The sequence below is a fragment of the Arachis stenosperma genome, chromosome 9 (genome assembly GCF_014773155.1).
Source record: "Arachis stenosperma cultivar V10309 chromosome 9, arast.V10309.gnm1.PFL2, whole genome shotgun sequence".
NCBI classification, from domain to species: Eukaryota; Viridiplantae; Streptophyta; class Magnoliopsida; order Fabales; family Fabaceae; genus Arachis; species Arachis stenosperma.
Window position 1 is genome coordinate 3,109,884 of NC_080385.1, and position 25,281 is coordinate 3,135,164.

Below are 25,281 nucleotides of genomic sequence, written 5' to 3' on the forward strand. Positions count from 1 at the left end.
ATTAAATAAAATTTAATATTTTATTTTTATTTTATAGATTATAACATAATAAAAAAAAGGTTTATTAATAGTCACCTTGTTAGTTAACACAAGTGAATGAGTTATCTTAGTCATTTTAATGGTGCTTAGTCCGTGAAATCACTTTGGATTCCACTAAAACAAGTTGCAATTGATATATTGTTGTTGAGTAATGATCATCGTCAACTCGTCTTGAAATTAATATTTGTTTACTGATTTAGTCTTGGAATTAGCAATTTAATAATTGTTTACTACTTCCGCTGGAATATTACATCGTAGATTGGTAAAGGCATCACGTGGCACATGACTCAAAAGTCAAAATGCCGCAAAAACGTTTCTTTTGTACAAACAACAAAGAATGAACTCTGTATATTGAGGCAGTTTCCATTACTTGCACACTCTTTCCTACGGCCATCTGCACTCATCAAAGCAAAACCAATCTCTTATCTGTCTTCCTTTCTTCATTTGTTGCATTTCTGAAAATGGCGGAGGCCTTGCTTGGAATTGTGCTGGAGAACTTGATCCCTTTTGTCCAGACTCAATTTGCAGCCTTCTCTGGAATCAAGGAAAAGGCTGAAGACCTATCACGAACTTTACAACTAGTCAAAGCTGTTCTTGATGATGCCGAGCAGAAACAATGGTCAAATCGTCCTCTCAAGGTGTGGCTGCAGCAGCTTAAAGACGCAATGTACGTGCTGGATGATATCCTTGATCAGTTGCCAACAGAATCCTCTCAACTTGGGTGCTTAACTTCTTTGAATCCAAAGAAGGTGATTCATCGTCGTGAGCTTGGACAGAAGCTGAATGAGATAATAGGGAGGTTGGATCGAATTGCTCAAGCAAGAAGCAACTTTGATCTTAGACAAGGTCTGAGGGAAAGGCCAAGTGAATTAGTTGAATGGCGCCAAACTAGCTCAACTATCGCCGTTCCTCAAGTGTACGGACGAGATGAAGATAAAGGGAGAGTTGTGGAGTTTCTTTTTAGCCCATCACGAAGCTCCGAGTTCCTTTCCGTCTATCCTATTGTTGGCTTAGGTGGTCTTGGGAAAACAACGCTTGTCCAGCTGGTTTACAACGATCCAGAAGTAGGTAACAATTTTGATTTGAAGATTTGGGTGTGTGTTTCTGAGAATTTCACTATCAAGAGTATTTTGCGTTCCATTTTAGAAGCTGTCAAAAAGGATAAGTCTGAGGTCATGGATTTACAAGTAATGGAGGAAAAAGTGAAAGAATTGCTACAAAGTAAAAAGTATTTGTTGGTTTTAGATGATGTATGGAAAAGAAGCCAAGAAATGGAATGGGGATTAACCCAAGACAAATGGAATAAGTTAAGATCGGTATTGTCTTGTGGATCTAAAGGCTCATCCATTTTAGTATCCACTCGCGATAATCATGTTGCAACAATTACGGGCACATGCCAAGCTCATCATTTGGGCGGTCTATCTGAAGAAGATTGTTGGTTGTTGTTTAAACTGCACGCATTTGGAGCTGACAAAGAAGAGCGTGCAGAGCTTGTTGCAATAGGGAAGGAGATCGTGAAGAAATGTGGAGGATCACCTCTTGCAGCACTGGCTTTAGGAGGTGTGATGCAATCCAGAAGCACGGAAAAAGAATGGCTTGAAGTTCAGAAAAGTGAGCTTTGGAGTTTACCAGAAGAAAATGATATTATGCGTGTCTTGAGATTAAGCTACTCTTCTTTAACTCCAACACAAAAGCAGTGTTTTGCTTTCTGTGCCATATTTCCCAAAGATACCGAAATCATGAAGCAAGAATTGATTTATCTTTGGATAGCTAATGGATTTATTTCATCACGGCCAAACTTGGAGGTTGAGGAGGTTGGCAATATGGTTTGGAATGAATTACAGCAAAAATCATTTTTCCAAGACGTTAGGAGTGATGATTTTTCTGGGGAGATTTATTTCAAGATGCATGATTTAGTCCATGATCTTACGCAATCAATTTCAGAGCAAGAGTGTATATGCTTGGAGAAACACAACCTTAATGATTTTTCAAGCAACTCCCATCATATTGTTTTTCACGGCATTCATAAAAAAAATTTCAAGAAGATAGCCTTTGAAAAAGTTGAATCCTTGCGGACATTGTATCAACTGAATTCTGATGAACTTCCCTTCAGTTCTAGATTGATTCGACCAAATCATTCTCTTCGGGTTTTGCGCATACATCCTGGAAAGATACCATCTTTCGGGAGTTTAAGTTGCTTGAGGTATTTGGAACTTTGTGATTTGGGTACAAAGAGCTTGTCTGCTAGTATTTGCAATTTGCGTAGATTGGAAATCTTGAAACTAAAACGATTGTGGAATCTTCGCAGTCTACCGAAACACTTGACTAGGATGCAAAATCTCCGACATCTTGTCATTGATCAATGTTATTTTCTATCTAGTATGTTTCCGGAGGCTCACAAATTGCGTCATCTGAGAACACTAAGTGTATACATTGTGAAATCAAAGAAAGGGTATAGTTTGGCAGAGTTACGCCATTTGAATCTGGGAGGAAAGCTATGCATCGAAGGTCTAGCAAATGTTGGGAGTATATCTGAAGCTGAAGATGCCAATTTGAAGGATAAACAAGACCTTCGAGAATTAAGCTTGTCGTGGTCCAGAAGTGGTGGTAAGACGAAGTCAGTAGTGGGAGCAGAAGAAGTACTCGAAGCGCTTCAACCTCACTCCACACTCAAGCTGTTGACGATAACGTGGTATGAGGGATTACGTTGGCCAACTTGGATGCAAAACAATTCTGCTATCCACAATTTAGTTTTTCTTCGACTTGTGGATAGTCGGAAATGCGGGCATCTTCCTCCAGTGGGAAAACTTCCATTTCTGAAGAAGCTTGAGATAAGCAACATGGTTGAACTGCGGTTCATTGAGGAAGATGAAAGTTATGATGGTGTTGAAGCAATGCCATTCCCATCTTTGGAGGAATTGCATTTGTCCAACTTGCCAAACGTGGAGAGATTGATGAAACGGGAAACAACACACATGTTCCCCTCTCTTTCTAAATTAGGAATCGGATGGTGTCCTAAACTGCAATTGCCGTGCCTTCCAAGTGTTAAGGACCTGATTGTTTGGTATTGTAGCAATGAGCAACTGAAGTCAATCTCTAATCTCAACGCTCTTAACCAACTTCATCTTTGTGATAGTGATCAAGTGTCGTGCTTCCCAGAAGGAATGATGGACAACATGACCTCTCTTGCAACTCTGGAGATATATTCTTTCAGAGAATTGAAGGAACTGCCATCTGACATCACAAAACTCACTGCTTTGTCTTATCTAACCATCAGTAACTGTGGAAAGCTGGAGTGTTTACCAGAACAGGGTTTGGAAGGCTTATCTTCACTTCGAAAACTGTTCATTCATTCCTGTAAGAGTTTGGGATCGTTGCCTGATGGTGTCCGGCACTTAACTTCACTTCAATCTTTGACTATTGGAGGCTGCCCAATGTTGAAAGAGCGGTGTAAGAAAGGAACAGGGGAGGATTGGCACAAGATAGCACATGTTCCCCATGTAAAGCTTCATGCTTTTTAGTTTATACACAGCTTATTCATTATTTTCTTTTCATTTTGTTGTGTATTTGCATAATCATGGTTTTAATATCTTGTATTCTATTTTATCTTCATTTGTACTGTTCCCTTCTTGGAAATGGATCTTCTCAATTTTTTTTAACAATTAAGAGAGTAAAATGTGATTTCTCACTATTAATTATTATAAGTAAAACAAAAAAAAAATATGAGAAAAAATGTATTAAAGAATTATAAATCATACTTTACTCCCTCAATTTTTTTCAACAATTGAGATGATCCATTCCCTTCTTTCATATTACACAGCTTATCCTTTATGCTTCTTATATAGTTCAATTCCTACTATAATTAAGTCAGTAACAAGTCAACTCATTCTTAGCATGTACAGATGGAATTACAAGTCATTCACACTTCACAGCACTGCAATATATAAATGTTCTCTTCAATTTTATAATTTCTTTTTTTTTTATTCTGTTCATTGAAGCCACAACTGAGTTGTCCCTTTTTCTTTATGTATATTAACATTATGATTTATTAATAATACAAGAGAATCACTTCTTTTAAATCTGAAATTTCAACAAGTTAGGGATATTTTGATTAAATTTTCTTATTCTACCAAAAAAAGAAATTCAAGCCATCTATCGGTAGCTCTATAATAGTATTAGAGGTGCGAGGACTACTATTTAGTATTTAATTTAGAGCAATGCTAGGGGCCAGTAATTTTTATGATTGTTAGCCATCAACTAGCCATCAATGATGATTTGATGGTGTGAGATTGGTATGAGATTTTATCCAATGGTTCATCTTCCTCTGCTGGTTACATGTTGGCCAAAATTCAATAAAACTGCTGGCCTCTAAACTTTTCCTTTAATTTAAATATGATACTTCATATTCAAATAAAATATACAATAAATTTATTTCACGCACATATTTTATATATAAAAATCTTATACATATTATATGCTAACGTATCATTAAGAATATTTACTTTCTAATTTTTCGTCGAAGGATTAAGGATCAATTGTGCACTCAGTTAACAACAGGGCGGAGCTACATTGTAGCAAAGAGGGGCAATGATCCCTCTAATTTTAATTTTTTACACGTAAATTATATGTAAATTTTAGTTTAGTCCTTCTTAAAATTTTATTTTAGTCTTATTTTATTATATAAATATTTTTAGCCCTCTTCTAATCTTTCATCTAACTCCGCCCCTAGTTAACAAATAATTTTAAAGAACATGAGAATAGCCATAATTTCTAAAACTCAAACTTTATTCTTTCAATTTTAATTTGTTATTATCATTCTTCAATTTAGTGTGTGTTTGTGAAGATATCAGAGTTAAAAACAAATTGAATGAGAATAACTTAAATATATAATATTCTCCTTTTATTTAATTGAATATAAGTGCTTATTTATTTGAGAAGTAACTTTTATTCTTGTGTAAATTTAACAAAATAATCCCTGATAAATAATAAGCTCACACTTTCACACTTTATAACAGTGTTGTAAAAATCGGACCGGTCAATTCGACCAGAAAATCGGTGAATTAGACTTTAAACCGATTCGGTCCGCTAATTAGACCATACAAAGATGAGAACCGGTGTGAACCGATCAAATTCGTAGTAAACCGGTAAAAACCGGTCAAACTCGGTAAACCGATCCAACCGAATCGCTGGTAATTAAAATTTTGCAAAATGAGTGAAGTGGGGTTCAAACCCCTGTCCTCAATAAAAAAGAAGCATGTCACAACCACCAGGCTATCACAGTTTTAATCATCATGTTTACAAATTAATATATATATATATATATAGATATCTTTTATCAAATATATTTACTTCTATTTAATTTATTTTAATTTTAGTTATAAACTCATTTATTTTTAAATTAATTATATTTTTATTTAATAATAATTATAAATTCACTAATTTTTTCTTTTCATAATTATATAATGATGGTTTCAGTGGCTAAGAGAAGGGGGGGTTGAATCTTAGCCCCCTTTTTCGATGCTTACACTTGCTGACCTTCAGAAGAGACTTTTCTGTTTTTGCTCGTCACTGGACACGAGCAACTCAGTTTTGTCTCATCCCTTGCCACGAGACTTTTTGTTTTGTCTCGTCACTTGGCACGAGATAATTCTGGCTTTTGCTTCTGTGTAGTTGAAAACAGAAATGGAGTAGAAGGAGAAGAAGATTGCACCAAGATGTATCCTGGTTCGGCTGCTAAGTGCAGTGCAGCCTACATCCAGTCTCCATCACAAACATGATGGAATTTCACTATAATCAATCTGATTACAACTTGTAAAGTGCTAACCCAACTTACAAGGGGATTCCCACAGAATCATGATACACAACATAGATGAACAAAGGACCTCTAAGACATCTATGGCTTTTTCTTTTAATTTTGCACTCTCTGCCTTTTTCCGCTCTATGGCTTTTTCATTACAAACCTCACTGTTTGCCTTTTACCATGAGACTCAAGACATGACAAAATTAAACAGAAAAATTACAAAACAGAGAACATTGAAGGAGAAGAGAAAACTGTTAGCTCAGGAAGCTCTGAGAACTCTGTGCCTTGCACTCTCAAACTTTCTCCTTGCTTCAAACAGTGGTTGTTCCCCCTTTTTAAAGAAGAGGAAAGCCTCCACACTTGAAGCCAAAACCGAACCAACTTTCTTCCTCCTTCAACAAACCGGTTCGGCCACACAGAGAGAGAAGAGATAACCATGCATTAACCAACATGCAATTACCTCTAGTCCTTTCTTGATCATCACCCTTCATCAATCCGGGCTCTCCATCCTTGGCTTCCTCTCCAAGATGGATTTCTGGCCCTTGATGCCTCATGATGATAATGACTTCATCTGCTTCCATTTCTGCCTTCAACCATCACTTCGCCACTCTAGCTACTCCCTGTGGTGGTTGATCAGAATCGAAGACAAGCCATGCTTCAAGAATCTCCTCTAGCTGGCCGAATCTTCTTCTTTCCTTTTTGAGCATGAAAGGCTCAAGATAGCTTCACCAAATCTAACCACATTTAGTAAGCATCTTAGCCACAACTCATCTTTCTTTTGGTATGTTTTCTTGCCATCATTAGCTTGATGGTCTTGATGCATGCAACTCTTTCTTTTTCTTTGTTGAAGAGCACGGCGTCCATGGTTTACTGGACAAAGACCAAAGAGAGAAGAAGAAAGAGATGAGAGAGAAATAAAGAATCTGAAAGAAAAGCAACACAAAGTGGTTGATCAAATTAATTAGGCATAGCTTGCTTTTACTTCCCTATAGAGTGGCGTGTTTGACATAATAGCCATCAATCAATTCAGCTGAGTTTTTCTCTCTCATGTTCCCCATGCATTAATTAACAATGTAATAGATTTTGAAATCCATCACATGGTTAATGTCTTGGTTCCGTTGGAAGCACTATGCTTTCATTTTTCCTTTTGTTTCGGACCAAGAATGGAAACATTCATCACTTGTAAAACTTGGGCTTGTGACAATATGATCAAGGCTGGCCCATTTGGTTAACATTTGCTTTCCTGATAAAATTATTTTCGGATCAAGCATGGAAAGCACATGTTTGGGCTTGCAACAATTTATTCTGGCCCAATTATAACTAGCTTTGATTACAAACACAAAGCTGAATTAATAATGCAACAGTTGGGCTTTGTTAATTTTCTTTTGTTTCGGCCCAACAAAAATCTGCACAACAAAATTATTAATTAAACATATATGAATTAGGATTAAATTAATAATTTTGTATTTGAATATTTTAATAATGTTTGTTCATCATCAAAATTAAATAAGAGTTTTCCAAACTCATCAATCTCCCCCTTGATGACAAACATTATTAAAATTGAAATGGAAAGAAATTTAAAGATTGAGTAAGGAATACTCCCTTTGATTTGGAATTTCTCCCCCTTTGGAATTTCTCCCCCTTTCAAAATGTCACAAGGCTCCCCCTTAATATATGCTATTTTACCAAGGGAAGCATAAACCTGTAACATTTAAATCAAGCTTCAAGTAACAGTGTTATTTAGCAAATTTTATAATGCTAAATTGCTTGATTTATGAGCAGTTTTAATTGATAATCAAAACTCATTTGATATCATAAATTGATTTACTGCTCAAACATTTCATACAACAAAAAATATTCAAATATTTTTCAAACATTTTCTTATTTAGGATATCAGAGCAAATCAACATGATGAAGAATATTTGAAGACCAAAACAAGGCAGTTTTGATATGTTACACAATTAAAGGAACTGCCAAAAAATAAATTTTTAAACCAACAAGTTTATCAATGATGAATCAATCAACCATGCATCAAAAATAAATCAAACATCATTATAACCAAATGCCAAAAGGACTAATCATGATAAACAAATATAGTTCAAACAGCAATGATCATATGCAATCAACATGCATTCTTTGAACAAGGGTAATCATGAATTTTCAAAAATGAAAATTTCAACCCCTGTTTTTTTAGCCCCTGTTTCGTTCCAATTTCAATTTTGGAACCTAAATTTCCTCTCCCTTTTGTCATCAAAGGGGCACCTGCACAAACCATAATAAGCATAACAAAAAGAACAAGATAAAATAGCAAAAGTGTATCAAAGCATCCTAAAGATTATCCTAAAGCAGTGAGTATCAAGTCATGCTTATAAAAAGAGATTGAGCCTAATGGAGCCAATATCAAACAGAATAGAGACAAGTGCTAATCATCAGATAAGTGAAAGTCTTCTTCCTCAGCGCCTCCTTCACTATCATCTCCTAAATCCTTGTTCAAGTGTTCCAGCATCAGATTGACCCGTTCCTTGCAGTTTTTCCAAGCTTTCTCATTTTCATAAGCTTGCTTCCGGGCTTCTTTATGAGATCGGAACATTATGTCCGCCATGTTTGAGAATTTTCCCAAAATCTGTTGAATGGACCTGATTGTTTTGGAAGATTCTGGCCTTCCTTCATGCTCACTGTCCGATTTTCTCCCTTTGGTTTCTTTAGTCACTCCGCCACCGCGGATTGTAGACACATCGTTTTCTACCTTCTCATTCAACAAATCAACTTTAAAGTATTCAAATATTCCAATTAAGAACATACCATAAGGCAGATTAGCCTTTCTGGTGCTTCTAACAGAGTCCCACATGTGTCTAATCATAATATAACCAAAAGAGATAGGAGTAGAGGTAACCAAAGCAAATAGTATGAGACAGTCAGAAAATGTTACTCGGTTGTGTGAGCCGCTTTGGGGTGTCAGAATGTGAGTGATGATTCAGTGAAGCAGGGAGTTGACCGGTCCAAGAGATTTGTGGGTTGGAATGGTGCCATGCAATCCAGAGAGATTCTTGCAAATGTGCTGGAGAACGGTATTGTGTGAGACGCCAACTTGTGTGTCCCATTTTTCCACCATATATGCTCGTGGACCTTCATCCTTGAAGCCCAGGGCCGCTCCAATTGTCTCAGCATCAAGGGCTATTTGAACCCTTTTGACATAGGAATGAAGAGTGCCATCAATGAGTCGCATATTTGCATAAAATTCTCGAACTAGTCCGGGGTACACTGGCTTCTTGATAAGGAGCAGAGGTTTCCAGTTGAGAAGTTCAAACAGAGAGGGAATGTTGGTGTTCTTGAGATTTTCGAGACTCACAAGATATGTAGTGCACAAATGACGTTTCTCCACAATCTCTTTGTGAAACTCATAAGAAGTGCATGAGTTAAATCTGCTTGGATCAAAATGAGAGTGAGACTTGCCATACTTGTCTCGGAAGTCCATGGATTCCAAGTTCTGAGGTTCAGTTGTGTCATTTAGTGCAAACCCTTGATTTTTCTTTGAGCTTTTTCCGGGGGTATTCTTCTTCGGTGATGATGGAGGAGGTGAGGGAGTAGGAGAAGTATGCGATTCTTGCTCGTCTTCTTCAACTGCGGGTTGTTTGTTCTTTCCTCGGCCTGAGCTCTTGTGAGCGATCACCTTCTTTCTCATGGTGGTTGTTTGTTTAGATGGTGGTGAAGGAGAAGATGATGAGGTTGAATGAATGTGGATATGAGTGTGGGTTTGAGGCGTCGAAGGTTTTTGAGAAAGAAGAATTCTCTCACTTTTTCTTGGCGCGGTTTTCTTTTTCATAGTAATGGAGGAATGAGAATATGAAAGGGTGTGGTTGATAACCGAATGGAGTGGGAGAGAAGCAAGGTGGGTGACGCATTTAATGTGGCGTGGAGAGAGAGAGGAATAGAAATAATGATCATTAGTGGGCGGTTAATGACCATTATGGGGAGGTTATTACCCAAAAAGATGATTTCCTTTTTAACTTTTGAAATCTAAAACTGAAAAGTGGTTGCCTTAAATCAAGGGATTAGATGGAGAGTAGGATTTGATTTGACACTAACCACTTCCAAGAAGATATGGTGACACAAGGAAGAAGATTCTTATTTGTATGGAGAGATAAGTAACAAAACTGTTATTGTGGGGTCATGGAATTTTGGCGGGGCCCATAAAATTTTGAACTCTGCGTTGCCTCCCCCTTGACCACAGCTCTTCAATTGTTCCATTTATTTTTATCTCGTCCAAACCTACGAGCAAAACTGAACAGAATCACAAATTCACAGATTTTCAATGAAACTTAAATCAAGCATTCCCAAACTTTTTCTCAAGGTACAGAATCTGTCTTCACAAAGAGGTTTTGTAAAAATATCAGCAATTTGGTCTTCAGATTTTACAAATTGAATATCAATAGTACCCTTTTGCACATGTTTCCTAATAAAATGATATTTTATCTCAATGTGCTTAGTTCTTGAGTGCAGAACAGGATTTTTTGAAATGTTTATAGCACTCATATTATCACAAAATAAGGGTATACTATTGATTTTTAATTTGTAATCTTCCAATTGTATTTTTAACCAAATTAATTGTGAACAACAAGCAGATGCGGAAACATATTCGGCTTCGGCAGTGGATAGAGCCACTGTGGCTTGTTTCTTGCTTGACCACATGTTGAGTGAGCTTCCAAGGAAGCAACACATGCCTGAGGTGCTCCTCCTATCCACCCGATCTCCCGCATAATCTGCATCACAAAACCCTACTGCACAAAAGTCATCAGATTTAGGATACCATAATCCATAATTACAAGTTCCCTTAATGTATCTAATGATGCGTTTAACAGCCGTAAGGTGGGATTCTTTTGGATGTGATTGAAACCTTGAACATACACCCACACTTTGGACTATATCCGGTCTAGAGGAGGTAAGGTACATGAGTGAACCTATCATTCCTCTATACCTTGTTTCATCCACATCTTGGCCATCATCATCCTTTTCAAGTTTAGTATTGGGATGCATAGGAGTGCCCATTGATTTGGAATTTTCTAGGCCAAACTTTTTGATAAGTTCTTTTGCATACTTTCCTTGATGAATGAAAATACCACTAGGAGTTTGCTTAATTTGGAGGCCAAGAAAGAAAGTAAGCTCTCCCATTAAACTCATCTCAAACTCACTAGTCATAAGTTTTCCAAACTCTTCACACAAGGAAACATTGGCCGAACCAAATACAATGTCATCAACATAAACTTGAACAAGAAGGATATCATCATTAGATGTCTTAATGAATAAGGTAGTGTCGGTGGTTCCCCTTTGAAAATGATTTTCCAACAAAAAGGCACTAAGCCTCTCATACCAAGCTCTTGGAGCTTGTCTAAGACCATAAAGAGCCTTAGTTAATTTAAAAACATGATTTGGAAATTCTTTATGTTCAAAACCGGGGGGTTGAGCCACATACACTTCCCTATCAATAAAACCATTAAGGAAGGCACACTTAACATCTATTTGAAACATTTTAAAACCCTTATGGGCAGCATAGGCAAGAAGCAACCTAATTGCTTCCATTCTAGCTACCGGAGCAAAAGACTCATCAAAATCAATACCCTCTTCTTGATCGTAACCTTGGGCCACTAATCTAGCCTTGTTACGAACAACTTGTCCGTCCTCACCAAGTTTATTTTTAAAAACCCACTTAGTACCCGTTACCTTCTTACCATCCGGATGAGGTACTAATGTCCAAACCTTATTCTTATCAAATTGAGCAAGCTCCTCTTGCATTGCTTTGACCCATGATGGATCCTCAAGAGCTTGTTTGACATTGTTGGGCTCTATTTGTGACAAGAGAGCAAGATTGCTAGGTTCGGTTGCCCTTTTGGTGGATGATCTTGTTGTTACACCTTGAGAGGGATCACCAATGATAAAGTCCTGAGGATAACCCTTCATAGATTTCCATTCTCTAGGCTTTCGGACAGGTGTTGAGCTTTGATGAACTTCTGGTGGTCTCACTGTTTCAGTTTCTCGTCCTTGCTCAGGAGACAAATCGGGAGTTTCTCCTTCAATCTGACGAGACAAAACTGGACTGGCAGATTCTTCATTCTGGACAGATTTGGGATATTCTTTGCTTGTTCCAGCTCCTTCTCCATCTGAATCATTATCTATCACAGTACTGGGAATTAAGTTAGAATCACAAAAGGTAACATGTATGGATTCCTCTATTGTCCTATGTTCTTTGAGATAAACTCTATAAGCCTTGCTTGTGGTGGAATATCCAACAAACATTCCTTCATAGGATTTTGGATCAAACTTTCCAAGGTTTTCTTTATTATTAAGCACAAAGCATTTACATCCAAAAACATGAAAATACTTAAGATTTGGAGGGGTTCCTTTCCATAGTTCATAAGGAGTTTTCTTTAACCCTTTCCTAATGATTGTTCTATTCAAAATATAACATGCTGTGTTCACAGCTTCAGCCCACAAAAATTTAGGAATTTCATTCTCACATAGCATGGCCCTAGTCATTTCTTGAAGGCTTCGATTCCTTCTTTCAACCACCCCATTTTGTTGGGGTGTTCTAGGGCATGAGAAATTATGAGAAATTCCTAAGTCATCACAGAATTTTTCAAAATCTTGATTTTCAAATTCTCTTCCATGATCACTTCTCAAATGGGCAATTTTCAAATCTTTTTCATTTTGAATTTTCTTACAAAGGGTGGAGAAGGCATAAAATGCATCATTCTTATGAGCAAGGAAAAGTACCCAACCAAATCTAGAGTAATCATCAACCACCACAAGACCATAGTGTTTACCTCCCAAACTTTGAGTTCTAGTAGGACCAAAAAGATCAATATGTAACATTTCCAATGGCCTTTTGGTTGAGATTCCATCTTTTGATTTAAAAGAGGATTTTACTTGTTTGCCCAATTGGCAAGCATCACACGTAAGATCCTTATCAAACTTGATGTTTGGAATTCCTCTAACCAAATTCTTTTTGACTAACTTAGAAATTTGGTACATGCTAGCATGACCTAACTTTCTATGCCAAAGCCATTTTTCAGATTCAAGAGAGGTAAAGCATGTTACATTTTGTTCCTTTAAATCCTCAAGAGTTAATCCATACACATTATTGCATCTTTTAGCTTCAAATAAAACATCCCCGGTTTTCTCACAAACAACCAAACAAACAAATTTCTTAAAGATAACATCAAAACCTAAATCACACAATTGACTAACACTAAGTAAGTTATGTTTCAAACCATTTACAAGAAGCACATCATTTATACAAGAAGAAAAGTTTTTACCAACTTTCCCAACAGCCACTATTTTTCCTTTTGCATCATCACCAAAGGTAACAAGTCCTCCATCATATTCATCAAGCTTTATGAAGAAGGTTGTCTTTCCGGTCATATGCCTAGAGCATCCGCTATCCATGTACCACATATTTTCCTTTTTCTTGGATGCTAGGCAGACCTGATCTATCTCATTTGCCATAAGACAGTGCTGTGATTTGGTCTTAGACTCTTCATCATCATCATTTGAGTCATTTTCCAAATCTTCCCATGTGGCCATCAGTCCCTTCTTCTTCACCTTTTTCGGCCTCTCTTCCTTTTTCAACTTGGGACAATCAGATTTGAAATGACCCATTTCCTTGCAATTGAAACAGGTTACCTTGCTAAGATCTTTCTTTGTCCTCCTGGAGCTGCTGCCTTTGCTTTTGAGCTTTGCCATTTTCCTGAATTTTTTTGCAAATAACACAAACTCATTTTCAGAAGAGTTATCACTGGATTCATCATCCAGAGGGTTAGTCACAGAAGAAAAAGCAATTCCTTTCTTTTTTGAATCTCTTTTCAAATAGGAGTTTTCAAAAGCAAGTAAATTTCCTCTCAAATCATCAAGTGTCATAGAATCTAAGTTACTACTCTCAGAAATTATTAAGGCTTTTGTTTCCCACTCTTTTGTGAGACATCTCAACACTCTTCTCACTAGCACAGATTCTGAATGTGTGATTCCAAGAGCATCTAAGCCAACAGTGATGATATTGAACCGTTCGAATAGTTCATCAATGGACTCTCCTTCCTTCATTGCAAACATCTCATATTCCCTGTTTAACATGTCTGTCCGAGATTTCTTTACAATGGTAGTTCCTTCATGAGTGATTTGCAACTTGTCCCAGATTTCCTTTGCCGTTGTGCATCGTGATACTCGTCGGTACTCCTCAAAGCTGATAGCACAGTTGAGCAGATTTGTTGCCTTGGCATTTAACTCCACCGTCTTCCTATCTTCCTCGGTCCAGCTTGCTTCTGGTTTAAGAGAGACTACCCCTTGAGTATTTGTGGTAGTTGGAAATTTAGGACCTTCCAAGATGATCTTCCAAAGTCTGTAATCCACGGCTTGAACAAATATCTTCATCCTCTCCTTCCAATAGGTATAATTTTTCCCATTGAAGAGGGGAGGTCTGTTGCTGGATTGACCTTCAGCCAGATTGTATGATAACACATTTGTGCCACTGTTTTCTGCCATTAAATTTAAAATAGAACAATCATGTAATTAATTGTCTGTTTTTATTTTATGTGCTTTTTAGTTTCTTGTATGTAACATGCATTAGTTGCAGCATGCGAAGCAAAGGTGAATTTATAAATTTTCAGTGTACAGTTTCATTTCAATCGATTGGGTACCATTACCAATCGATTGAAATTGGCAAAACATTCAACTTCATCACCTTCCAATCGATTGGATTACATTACCAATCGATTGAATTTGGCTAAAACTTCAATGTCATCACTTTCCAATCGATTGTATTTGGCAAATCCATGTTGTTTTCGTGAATTCAATCGATTGAGTAACAACAACAATCGATTGTTTTGAGGCATTCATTCGATTGGAAAGTATAAACAATCGATTGGTATAAGCTTTTTACCATTCTACCTTACAACTTTCAATCGATTGTTTTGTGATATAGTGTAAACCAATCGATTGAGTTATCATTCAATCGATTGTTTTGAAAAACCAATCGATTGAATTTCAAGGAAACACGATTTGGAAGCCATGGACGAACGTAACGAGATCAAAGTTAATTATTAATCAATTGGAATTATTAGGATGAATGGAGGATATAATTGGTTGTTATTTTTGTATTTGATTGTTAATAAATATAATAGATAATTGATAAAATAATAATTTATAAAATAAAAAACTATTTTTATAATTAAATAAAATATATGGGGTTGATTTGTAATTAAAATTAGTTCAAGGACTACGTAGCAATTGATAAAAAAATTCTAAAAACATGTTTTCTATTTAGACCACTAAGTGATCCAAAGGTTCTTGGACCACCGAATCCTGTGCCTGCTATTTGCATAACCATGGTTTTAATAACTTGTATTCTATTTTATCTTCATTTGTACTATTCTTTCATATTACACAGCTTATTCTTGATTCTTCGTATATAGTTCAATTCCTACTATAATTAAGTCAGTAACAAGTCAAGTCATTTTTAGCATGTACAAATGGAATTACAAGTCATTCACAGCAGTGCAATATATAAATGTTCTCTTCAATTTTATAATTTTTGTTATTCTGCCCATTGAAGCCACAACTAAGTTGTCCCTTTTTCTTTATACATATTAACATTATGATTTATTAATAATACAAGAGAATCACTTCTTCTAAATCTGGAATTTCAATAATTTTTCTTATCCTACAAAATAAAGAAATTCAAGCCATCGGTGGCTCTATAATAATAGTAGAGATACGAAGACTACTATTTGGTATTTAATTTGAATACAATACTTCATATTCAAATAAATATATAATAAATTTATTTCACGTACATATTTTATATATAAAAAACTAGACATATTACATGCTAACGCTTCATTAAGAATATTTACTTTTTAATTTTTGGTCAAAAGATTAAGGATCAATTGTGCACTCAGTTAACAAATAATTTTTAAAAAATATGAAAATAGCCATTCTCTCTACAACTCAAACTTTATTCTTTCAATTTTAATTTCTTATTATCAATTTTCAATTTAGTGTGTGTTTGTGAAGAGATCAGAGTTGAAAAACTCTATATAATGAATACACTTAAATATCACTTGCAATAATCATTCATTATTCTTCAATATAATAGACGTTCATAAAAAACAAAATGAATGAGAATAACTTAAATATATAATATTTCTCCTTTTATTTAATTGAATATAAGTACTTATTTATCTGAGAAATAACTTCTATTCTTGTGTATAGAATTTAACAAAATAATCCCTGATAAATAATAACCTCACACTTCCGCACTTTATAATCACGCTCGTCTTATAATACAATTCAAATATTGAATTTCTTCTAAATAAGTAGGCGTGTACATGAGTCGGGTCATATCGGGTTTGGTTTAACTCATATTCGACTCGAAATATAGACCGGGTCTAATTTTTAGACTCTAATTTGATCCTAAATCTGATGAAGCTTACTGTACTTTCAGACCGGGTAAAAATCGGATCTTTAACATGTAAAAATCACTTAATCTCCAACCATTATTTCACAATTCACAAGTAAAATTCACTTAAAAAATATAATAAGAACTAACCCTTCTCTAAAATTAAAGCATAACCATAATCAATACTAATATTGTCTAATAACACCAAATATTTAAATCAATACAAATAACAAAATATTATGCATTAGTCTAAAATCTTATACATTTTAAATATAAAACATTAACTTATAATCTTATAATGACTAATAACATAAAATATTAAAATTTACAATATTTAAATTCTACATAAGAATAGCCATCATCCATCACTAATAACACAAAATATTAATTGTGTATGATGACCGAGTTCGGGTAACCCGAACAATAGCCCCGAACCGACCCGAAATAATGACCGGGTCTATTTTTGAGACCCTTACCTGATCCTAGATCCGATAAAATCACACTAAATTAGTTCCTAAAGTATTTGAAACCGGACCGAATCTTCGACCAGACCGAACCATGTACACCCCTATAAATAATTAATAGGACAAACATTTATGGGAGCATGTACAAGAGGAATCTCTGCAATCTGCACCAGCTGTGAAACCATATTTGTTGATGCATTCTACGATACAATAATAGGAGTTTCCATCTTTGCAACTTTCGTCATACCAAACATCTTCACACCTCTTATCTCCAATCACTTGAATTGTCATCAACACCCCTACATAATATCAACATATTTTATATTTCAATAGAACATGGAAATGATTATATATTCCAATAAGGGAAAAAAGTTAAAGATACTAATAAAGTAATGATGAACCTGAAACCAAAAGAAGAAGAAACAATTTTTTTGCTATAGTTAATTTAGCCATCTTTCTATTATAAGTGCAGTGTGAGCAACTCCAAGGAAATGAAGGGGCTATATATATAATTGGAAATTCGTTTTAATAAATAAAAAGATTTGAAAGTTTGTGTTTGATGTTAAACAAAATTTAGATATTAAATCAAAATTAAATTATTTAGTTCAAAACGATATTTCTATTATTTAATATTTGATATATATACTTATTAACTTGATTGGTGGTATATTAATAAAATTATTATAATTTCAAAATAATTAACTTTTTCTTAATTAACTTATAAGAAATATTTTTCATTTTAAAAATATTATTAGCCTATTTTCATTTCTTACGGCAACTTGTTATTAATTGAAAATGATCATCATTAAGAATTTAGTCATATATAGTGTTAAAGTATAGTCCAAATTAAACTCCAAACAGCATAAATATTTGTTAAGTAGTCATTAATTTTTAAATAAGTATAATTCTTTCAAAAGTGACTTACATAATTTTGAAACATTAATAAAAATATGAGTGAATTGGTATTATGAAAGTCAGTAAATGAATGATTATGAAAAATTAAGAGTAATCAAGATAATTAGTGATGAGTGGAAGGAGATAATATTTTTGAAAGATTATTAAAAATAGAAATCGCTTGGTATTTATGAAAAGTTAGTGAATGTACGTATTACGACAAATTGAAAAGTTAAAAATAATACTATAATTAAGTTAGTGGTGCCAAGTGAATCAGAAGAGATAATGTCAAAGAGAAAATAATTAAAGTTACTTTATTATTTAATATAATATTTATAATTTTATATATATAATATTTAAAATGACGTATTTATTATATTTAAATTAAATAATTATTTTAATGATAATTAATTATTAAAAATAAGACAAAAAATTTAAATTATTTACACTATTTTTTGTTATCTCTCAAATATTAGTGTATGTTTATTGGATTAAATTTCATCGCTCTTAGCTTCACAATAGACAATACAATTAATTAAAGGAACTTTCTAAGAAGTTTCAATGCACCACCTAAGTTTAGTTTGTTGATCTTTTAGTGGAGGAGTTCATCAAGTAATATAATTTTGAACCTAACGCATGATTTGATCATAGTGAAAGATAATATCTCTTTTTTAATCCGTGGTCTCGGTTCAAGTTTTGACTATAAAGTAATCAATATTGTTGCGTGAGTTTTATTTTTTATAGAATCTCTAATACTTGATTGCCTCCAAATACTTGTAGTTTAAAAAAGAAAAAAGAGAAAAAAGAAAAAGAAAAAAAGAGTAATGTAACTGCATATATTTGTTGTGTTGATGGAGTGAAGCATATGAGAACAAGATGCTTATTATTTTATGGAGCTTCTCAAGGATGTGATTCTTAGTTTGAGCAAAACTATTCTACAATAATCCAGCTTCTTTAATCTATTCTTTTCAATTTTTATAGATTGATAATCTTTTTGTTGCTAATCAACATAAATTTCACAAATGGATATAGAAATATCATAATAAGAAGAAAAAAAGTATGTAGTTAATTAGTTGGACAGAGACTCGTTTACTTTAATTAGTGATATCTCATCAGTTGAATTATAACTTATAAATATGTGTTAATTAAAGAAGAAAAAAAAGGTATCAGGAGAATTGTGGCTAAAATAATCCGAAATAATTTCAAACAAAACTGCCTCTAATAAAAGATGTATTAAGAAACAACAAATTAATATATAGTACTATAACTAAATAAACAAGGATGTTTTTATTAAAAAAAAAATCTTATAATAAGTGTAATCAATAATCATCCATTCAAACTACGTATTTAGCGTGTTAATTAACAAAATGACTGATTATAAATAACGTAACTATAAGATTGCAATAAATTATTGTGATTTATATGAACATTTACAAGTACTCCCTTTATTCAATTACAGTTTACAGACAACATTATAAGTTGTTTTATTATAAGAATTTTTTCCAATTATATGTCTATTCAATAATTATAGTATATTTAAACATTTAATAAACTTTTTTGAACTTATAGTTTAAAATCAAATTAGTGTAAAGTTTTTACTTAATTAGGCATGGCACGACGTTGCTTGCTTAGAAGGGTAAAGGATTTCCGTATATAGAATAAAATAAAGGTAATCAGGCAGCCTAAAATGAAGTACATAAATGATTGTGTAGATTCTCGTATTTGATTTGAAGACACATACATACATAGATGCATGCTTCTCCAATTACTAATTAATATGATATATGTGTCCAAACTCCAAACACAGTACTTGATCTCCCTCTTCTCTCTCCTCTTACAAGGCAAGTTATGACCCTATTCTTCTATCTTCCTATAAACCTTTTTCATTTTTTTTATTAATTATTTAACTCAGAAACCATTCTTTTGCATTCATTGCTTTCTTTTCATTAAATTATTTGTTTGCATCCTTAATTGTTTGTAAAGGAATGACTTACTTGTATGTATACTTTTTGGTGATATATATATTTCTTCTCTTATTAGCCACTCTAATGCTAGCTTTAATTTCAGTTTTATTTTTAGTATTTATAAAATTATGTATTATAAATAGTGATTTAAAATTAAACATGAGAATTATTATTTTAATATTTAGTTTCAATTTAATTTAAGTTTTATATTATTTTTAATTATTTTATCAAAATAATTATATAAAATGTAATATTATCTTTTTAAAATGAGACCAATTTTATTATATAAGAAGTAATACTCTAAAAGTAATTTTATAACATGGCATTATGATATTGGAATTTTAATTTTAGTTTTTAAAATAAATAATTTTATAATATGATATCAAAATTTTTATAATTTAAAAATATATCATTGTTATTCTAGAAGAAAATAATTTTAGCATCAAGGTAAACAATGTCTATACAAAAATTTATATAAATCCATAAAAAGAGTTATGTGAAGGAGTAGTGTGATAAATATATAATTATTTATATATTTTCTTGTCAACTTAAAATTTTTAAGATAAGTAATTTTATGGTATTTGGTTTGTATTTAATTTTTTTCTATAAAATAATACATATGAATAATGAATTATAATTCCTTTTTTACTATCTTATAATTTTGATATTGTTATTATGAATATATTTTAAAATATGTGTTTAATTTTTTAAAAACGGTTCAAGTAAGAAATTAAAAAAAATATTGAACGGGTATAAAGATGCATAAGATGATGATATTAGGTTTATTTAAAATATACTTTATATGGAACATAGAATTTAGAAATAGAAAGTGATCGCGGGATGAAATATTATACGTGTATATAAAAAATCACTTATTAAATTAGTTATTATATATATCTTATTTTTTATGTATGTGTAACATGATTTCACATAATATACTAACAAAATAGAAGATGACATTAGACATAAAGGTTTGGTAATAAAGTACGTTTCGAACATCAAAATTCAGCCTTTAATAAACTATGGAAAAATATTTTAGAAATACTAATATTCTAATAGTTTTATATGTTAATTTTAATTAATATATATTTTTTATAATTAAAATGAGAGTAAAGTCATTAGAATACTGTTATTTCTTATGAAGTACCACATTTCGTTGAGTTGTTGTGTGTGCGTGTCAGACACATTTTGGACACGATACTCGTCCACATTCGTCCGACACACGTGTTTGGCTTTTTCAACCGTGTCTTAATAAAAAATAAAAAAATTTTCCCCGCACATACTTGGATACACCTACATACCATTACGTGTCCGCGTGTCTAGTGTTATTCTTAACATATATTGTTGAAATGAGTTTAGAAATAATATATATTATTATTTATTAAAACAAAAAATATTTGAAATACTTTTATATAGTTAAAAAAAGACATTAAAAATAGTCAAAAAATTATTTTATATTTTAACAGCAATAAAATATCAAAAATTCATTGTAATTTATCTAAAAAATAATTTATATTCTATATATATGTCGTGTCCCCGTATCTTATAAGATTTTAAAATTCGTATGTCCGCGTGTTCCGTGTCGTGTCGTGTCCCATGTCCGTGTCAGTGTCCGTAAATCATAGGTTATCTCTGTTGAGTAATGTTACATGTATACCAAAATCAGTCACTAAAGTCAGCCATTAGTATAAAATACATGTTAGAATATAAATATACATTGAAAATGAATTAAACCACACATGTATTTATACACAAATATATTGATAACTGATTTTGGTGTACAAAACTTTTCCTAAACTATATATACACACGCACCTTCCTTACCTGTTTGACTACATGAGTTGAAAAGATTGATGAGTGTTTAAATGTTGATTTTTTGTTTGTGGTAGCGAGCAGTGAGCAGCATACAAATTAAATAACCTCAGGTGTTGTTGTATCATCTGCAATGGCAGAGGATGCAAAGGTGGCAAGGGAAGCAACGCTTGCCCAACTACTGAATCAAACATTCCAAGATAATAATCAAATTTCTTCAACTCCCAAGATACAAAGAGTTCCTCTTTTTTGGCGTCAAAAAACCAGCTTCTACGAGTATTGCATACCCAAAATGATATCATTTGGTCCCATTCATCATCGCAACGAAAATCTGAAGCAACAAGGGCAACACTTGAAATCTCAATGGGCATCTCTCTACATTGAAGAATACAGTAAAGAAGTATCTCCTTGTAATGGTAACAAGCAAGAAGCAGCAAACTATTTGTATGGAGTTGTAGGAGATAACATTGTGGAACTGAAGGAGCTGTTTGCTGAGGATGTAATTGAAGGGTATAGTGATGAAGAACTGATTTTGATGCTGTTTGAGGATGGATGCTCTTTGCTCTATTACATGGACCACGTTGATGTTCAGCGTCCAGAAGAACTGAAGCTAAAGCTTGATCAGCTGATGCATACTTGGAGAGATATTGAATTGCTGGAAAATCAACTTCCAATAAAATTGCTGCAGCTGCTGAGCAAAACACAAGGTGCTGACTTGGACTATTTACTGATCAATTTTATGAGCATGGGTGAAGAAAAGCGGAGTGGAAGGATAACCATCACAATCACCTATACGCCTACAAGAAATCATATACTTGATTTTGTTCGCTCATTCTACCTTCAAACAGAGATTGGACAGAATATCCCAAACCAAAACGGTGGAAATCAGACTCCTCCTCCTCCTCCTCCTCCTCATTCCTCCCTAGTTTGGCAAACTTACAAGAACATACGTGATCTCAAAAAATCAGGGATTCGGGTAAAGGCAAACAAGAGTGATCCATGGAAGTGGCATAACATCACTTTTACCTCGAGATGGTTTAGTGGAGAATTGACACTTCCTTTGTGGGTATACAACGATGTCACGCCTTACTTTTTTCGAAACTTGATTGCGTACGAGATGTGTCCAGACTTTCGCAACAGCTTCGAATGTTGTTGTTTCTTTTCTTTCTTGGATTCCTTGGTAGATGATGCTGAGGATGTCAAGGAGCTTAGATCAGCTGGTGTTATCCAAAATTTGCTTCAAAGCGACCAAGAACTGGCCAAATTCCTTAATGACATTGGACATGACTTGCCCACTAAAATGTTCAATCAAATATACACAAGCAATGCTGTCTCATTTAGCAAGAATTATATCCAAGTCAGGCATCAAATTCAACAACATTACTCGAGTAGATGGAGAACTTTTCTGGCTGAAACACGGAGTACTTATTTCAGTTCTCCCTGGTCTTTGCTTGCCTTCTTGGGTGCACTTGCTGCATTAATTCTCGCTGCTCTTCAAACATGGTATACCATACATCCTCCTAAAAAATAGTTATCATATTTCAATAATAAGTGTGTGTGTGTGTGTGTGAGTGTGATATAGGGATCATAGTTTAAATCAAAATTTCTTGGACCCAAAAAAGGTGTGTACTTCGCAATGGTTTATATTATTTGTATGTTTTGGAATGCATTATTTGATTACTTATGATTGTAATGGGAAAACATGTTTGCTAATTCATCAAGCTTGTATACTATTTGTGTGTTTAGTGTTAACTCGTTGACTCCAAACATCAAAATTCAAATAATAACAGAACCGACTACATATCTATCTCCAGTTAACTTTTCTAAACACCCTGTTAGGATTCTGATTTCTGAACCCATCATCCAAAATATAAAAAAATAGAGGAAAGCTTAGGGTTTATAACGCTAGCCTAACTATCCAATCAGCATCAAAGCTGCAACTCATACTTGAAATCAAGAACTATCCATTTTCAAAATGAAAGAATATAATGCAATCAAGTTGAAACAAAAACCATTACACTACCCCATCCATATGTAATATTACTTTATAGTAGGCAGACAAAATTGTTGTATGTGGAGAGAATATGATGTGAGAACAAGCACTTGCATAAACTACAACTAATATCAGGGTATAAAACAGAATTGGCAGCTAGCAAAACTTGAAGAAAAGCTCTCACATCCCTGATACAATGAAATAACCATCATCTATCTATGCTAAGTGTAGCAAGCAGCAAGTTGGCATTGAGATATCAAAACAATTCGATCTTCTCGCTCCATTATTGCTGTTTTGGCTCATCTGTCTCCTCCTTATCAGGATCTTCCTCTGGTTCCTCTTTCTTTTCTTCCTCCTCTTCCTCGTCCTCTTCGGGTGGGTCCGCAGGCAATGGAGGTGGCAATGGTGTCTTCATCGGACTAAATTGAGGGAATATATCCGGTCTACGTCCTGGCTTAGGCCTTTCCCATTCCTATAAATATGATATGCATTCAACATTCAATTAGTGTATTTCTCGAATGGCCACCAATTGAGAACAGCGTAAGATTCACCACAAACCGATATCTGAACAATACTAATAGACAACGCCAATAAATTGTGTGTGTAGAGAAATGTAAGGAAATGTGAGTGAAAGCATTACGCGGTAAAGGAAGGAGAAGGGGAGGAGGGGAAAAAGAAATTGAGAGCCTGTGATGTATTCAACAATTTCAAGCTACATTAACCACTATGTAAAAAATGTCCATTTTTTCAATATTTTAGTAAGCATAATTCCATGTTTCAAAACCCCCCCCCCCCCTTTTTTTTTTTCCTTCCCCCAACAACCACAAAATCTAGGGTTTTGAAGGGTTTATGAAAAAAGTGAGAATATATATACTAGCCTTTCCTCTTCTCTCCCCTACTCCCCCAAATCAATCTCACAAACCCCTCAAGTTTCATAAGAAGTAATCTAGATAGATAACTCATAACTGTTCTACCGAAGTTTTTGTCCCCCTTCATTTACTACACAACTAGACAAGAAATAATCATCTATGGAAGAAAGGGTAAGTTGTGGTTTCCATGAGATAGGATCCATTACTTGCTAAAATTATGTACAAGAAAATAGTGGCACAACCAAAGCATCCATAATTCAACCACACCCCAGCACATATCTCCAAACAAACAATATAAGATCAATTTATCCAAGAGTTAACCCTATCTTTGTTCAATTAGACAGTTTAAATAATATGAATGCAATTTTAGGATGATGTCATCAATCATAACCAGCCAAGTGGCAATTCAGCTAGAAGCTAGACACTAATTAATTGATTAAAATCCTAATTTTCCCTATTAACCAAACGAATTTCAACAATTTCAAGTATTAAGCGTAAGAACCAGTTCCCCTAAATTTTAAACACCAATTGTGCCCTAATTCTAAGTCAAAACACACGCAAGGTAAAAGTAACAACTTTCAAGAACCTCTTGCAGCACGAAACATGCGTCAACAGCAGCACAAGAATTCAAACAAGAAAGAGAGAGAGAAATGAAGGAACATACAATAGGGAAATCGAGAGGGGAACGGCGAGTCATCTTCTCCTCTTCGGGGGCCATACGAACACGGAGGGAGTGGAAGCGATGGGAAAGTGGAATTGGAGAGAGAGAGCAGCAATGGACGGTAAAGGGTACTCGAAAGTTGTGGAAAGATGAAGACTTGTTGACGGAAGAGGAAGAAGAAGGAGGTGGAAGGAGTAAGGGGGTGGTGGCGGTGGTTGTAAACAGCGCCATGGGCATTGGTGGGTGTGTGTGGTTGGTGAGGCGTGAAAGTGTGTTTGCGGCTGCGAAACACCTAATCCTTCCCTTTACTCTGCTATTTCTTCTTCATTGGTTCTTCTTAT

General features: G+C 34.0%; 3 protein-coding genes across 3 annotated transcripts; 2 read left to right on the top strand and 1 right to left on the bottom strand.

Moving 5' to 3' along the window:
• The first annotated feature begins 320 nt into the window (after positions 1-320).
• Positions 321-3,863, top strand: LOC130950942 (putative disease resistance protein RGA4). Its single transcript, XM_057879547.1, has one exon. The coding sequence runs from the start codon at positions 501-503 to the stop codon at positions 3,558-3,560; it is 3,060 nt and encodes a 1,019-aa protein (XP_057735530.1). The 5' UTR covers positions 321-500; the 3' UTR covers positions 3,561-3,863.
• Positions 3,864-21,732: 17,869 nt separating this feature from the next.
• On the top strand, positions 21,733-23,046 carry LOC130947918 (putative UPF0481 protein At3g02645). The gene has a single exon (XM_057876631.1). It carries the CDS (start codon positions 21,953-21,955, stop codon positions 22,946-22,948), a length of 996 nt encoding a protein of 331 aa, XP_057732614.1. The 5' UTR covers positions 21,733-21,952; the 3' UTR covers positions 22,949-23,046.
• Positions 23,047-23,416: 370 nt separating this feature from the next.
• LOC130947920 (uncharacterized) lies at positions 23,417-25,281 on the bottom strand. The gene is made up of 2 exons (XM_057876632.1): positions 24,944-25,281; positions 23,417-23,882 (listed from the first exon to the last, which is right to left on the bottom strand). The coding sequence occupies exons 1-2, from the start codon at positions 25,175-25,177 to the stop codon at positions 23,694-23,696; spliced, it is 423 nt and encodes a 140-aa protein (XP_057732615.1). The 5' UTR covers positions 25,178-25,281; the 3' UTR covers positions 23,417-23,693.